At 47.3% G+C, this 2,306-nt stretch overlaps 1 protein-coding gene across 1 annotated transcript; it reads left to right on the top strand.

Annotated features, from left to right (window-relative positions):
- The first annotated feature begins 306 nt into the window (after window positions 1-306).
- Window positions 307-2,082, top strand: LOC112348600. Its single transcript, XM_024681431.1, has 5 exons — window positions 307-622; window positions 1,072-1,187; window positions 1,432-1,538; window positions 1,732-1,816; window positions 1,906-2,082. The coding sequence occupies exons 1-5, from the start codon at window positions 307-309 to the stop codon at window positions 2,080-2,082; spliced, it is 801 nt and encodes a 266-aa protein (XP_024537199.1).
- Window positions 2,083-2,306: the final 224 nt, after the last annotated feature.

Here is a 2,306-nt window from a genome sequence, read left to right as displayed (position 1 = left end):
AAACCCTCCAAAGAGTGTAGAGTGTACCTCTGCTACTGATGTCAAATGCTAGTAGCTGCATGAAATAATAGAAACTCTAGAAAACAAAGTGGAAAAAAAAATAAAGAGGTAGGTGTGATGTTTGGAGACATCACATTGCGAAGAACAAACATTGGTCAATCTTACTAGGTTTTGCTTGTTAGCACCCAGTAGTTCATCCAGGCCAACAACATGATTGTGACAAGAACTTATGGCCATATGTTGAGAAAATGCCTGGATTAGGCAAATCCTGGCAAATTTTGGGCACAGTTGGGAAGCTCTCCAAGGATGTGTCTTAAGGGAGCCCAGCCAGATAGCTTTACTTTCTCGAGCGTTCTCGAGGCATGCTCGGAGCTGCGAGACTTGGAGAGTGGCAAGTCTATCCATGCTCGAGTTGCTTCCACTGGGATGGTCGAGCTCGTTGGAATGTCTCTGGTGGATCTCTACGCCAAGTGTGGGGAGCTCGAGCCTGCTAGATCCATCTTCGATGCAATGCAGAGGAGGAACAACCACAATGCTGGGTATAACACACAAGCGCTCGAGCTATATGAGCTCTGGTGTGATCGATGGCGCAATGACGCTCTGCTGTGGCGCTTGCTGATCGGTGGCTGGAATGCGCATTCCCGATCGCATCGCGCTCGTCCTCTGGATTCTTTCTGCCGCTAATCAATTTTGGTACTATGTGGATGCGATCCGACCAGTAAAGTTCCTCATTCCCTCAATCTCTCTAGAATTACATGGAGTTTGTTCTTGTGAGATATAATCCTGTGATCGCATGTCCAGTTAGAGCTTGACTTTGTGGCGAAGTTACGAAGCCTTTTATTCGCCTGATTTCAATATCGACTTTGGTTCTAGGTACTATTTAATCGCTTGATGTTAGTTGGCATTTCTCTAACACCTGGCAGCTGGACCTGTAGAAAATGGTGAAGAGCGCAAGAAAGAAGTCATACACTTTTGCAGTCGGGAAGCCAAATCCTAAACTTTCCTGAGGTATGTCTAGATACCAGTCAAGTTTTACTCTCTTTGAGTAGTGTGATGTGTTTGTCCTTGTAGCATGTCCACCAACGGCATTGAAGGAGTTCTTTCATCTTGAAAACTGGGAACTCCGGCAGTATTGCAGGAGAAAAGGCGCTCAAGTTTACTGGCTCAACTCTAAGGAGAGAAACCAGGCAACGTATGGCTAGTGAGTATGTTCGTTCTTACAGTTGCTCTTCGATTGTTCTATTGATTCAGCTCGTGTTTCTCCATCCAGCATTTTATAGGAATTCTATGTGTTGTTGGAAACATGCTCGCTTGCAAGCGATTGATCTCAGGTGAGTTTTTCTTCTTTTTTCTTTCTCGTTCGACTTAGTGCCTCGATATGCAGATAGTGAAGCGGTTTGCATCGATTAGTGATTTACATTGTCGTTGCAGTGGTGCGAGGCGAGACGATCAAACCTGGTGGGAATGGTGGCCACTTTGAAAGCTTGGATGCATGCCGATGATCCACTTTTCTCCTTGATGATTTGCTACTTGATCAGGTTCGTGTGACTGCTGAGCTCTGGTTTGTTTCTCAGTGTACACACGTACTCGGAAGGAGTTTTGACAACGCCTTGACAAGTGATTTGCTCCAAGCAGCTCAATGCCATCTCCTTCGACATGGTGTTCCGACGCAGCTGCATTTTGGTGTGATAGTCATAGTCATAGTCATAAGCAACAGTGATAGCCTCACAGGCCACCCAGCCCAGCACCGCCCGCCCACCCGCCCACTGCCCGCAGCGCCGCTGCCACCACCGCCATCGAATTTGGAACTTCAATTGTAATCTAATTTTAACTCCCAGCGGTCTTTTGGAAAAGGATTCAATCTCCTCGGACGCGATTGCGGCTCATTTTCCTTGAAGGGTATAGCTCCCAGCTTTGATACCATCCCTCACGCATGCAGCCAGTGGAGGGCTGCTCATACCTGGCTACGAGTTCTTGGTGTCGATGAGTGGCGACTACGGGATCTTTCCAGACGCCAACGCTGCAAGCTCTTGCTTGGACGACGTTACTCTCCAGCAAAGTGGTGCGAAAGGGCTGGAGTGATTACTGATATGTTGATGGGTCTTCCCCCTGCCACGTCGGGTGCCACGTAGATTAAATTCGTGCCGTACGTCATCCAGACCAACGTGTACGGGAAAGGAGGCTTGGACGTCTCTTCACTTAATCCAGAAGAAACATAAAGACCAAGGAGACAATGGAACTATCGTGGCAAACCCACGTCTCCAAGCATTTCAGCTTTATTGCAATAACAAAATGACATAATCTCT

The sequence above is a fragment of the Selaginella moellendorffii genome, unplaced genomic scaffold (genome assembly GCF_000143415.4).
Source record: "Selaginella moellendorffii unplaced genomic scaffold, v1.0 SELMOscaffold_31, whole genome shotgun sequence".
Lineage (NCBI taxonomy): Eukaryota > Viridiplantae > Streptophyta > Lycopodiopsida > Selaginellales > Selaginellaceae > Selaginella > Selaginella moellendorffii.
This window is presented reverse-complemented; position numbering and strand designations above follow the sequence as displayed.

Excerpts from the sequence above, each read along its gene's own strand:
- LOC112348600 (XM_024681431.1), top strand. The coding sequence starts at position 307 with ATGTGTCTTAAGGGAGCCCAGCCAGATAGCTTTACTTTCTCGAGCGTT. Across the intron at positions 1,188-1,431 it reads ACTCTAAGGAGAGAAACCAG|TGGTGCGAGGCGAGACGATC; the intron begins GCAACGTATGGC and ends TTGTCGTTGCAG. Across the intron at positions 1,817-1,905 it reads TCGAATTTGGAACTTCAATT|CTCCCAGCTTTGATACCATC; the intron begins GTAATCTAATTT and ends TGAAGGGTATAG.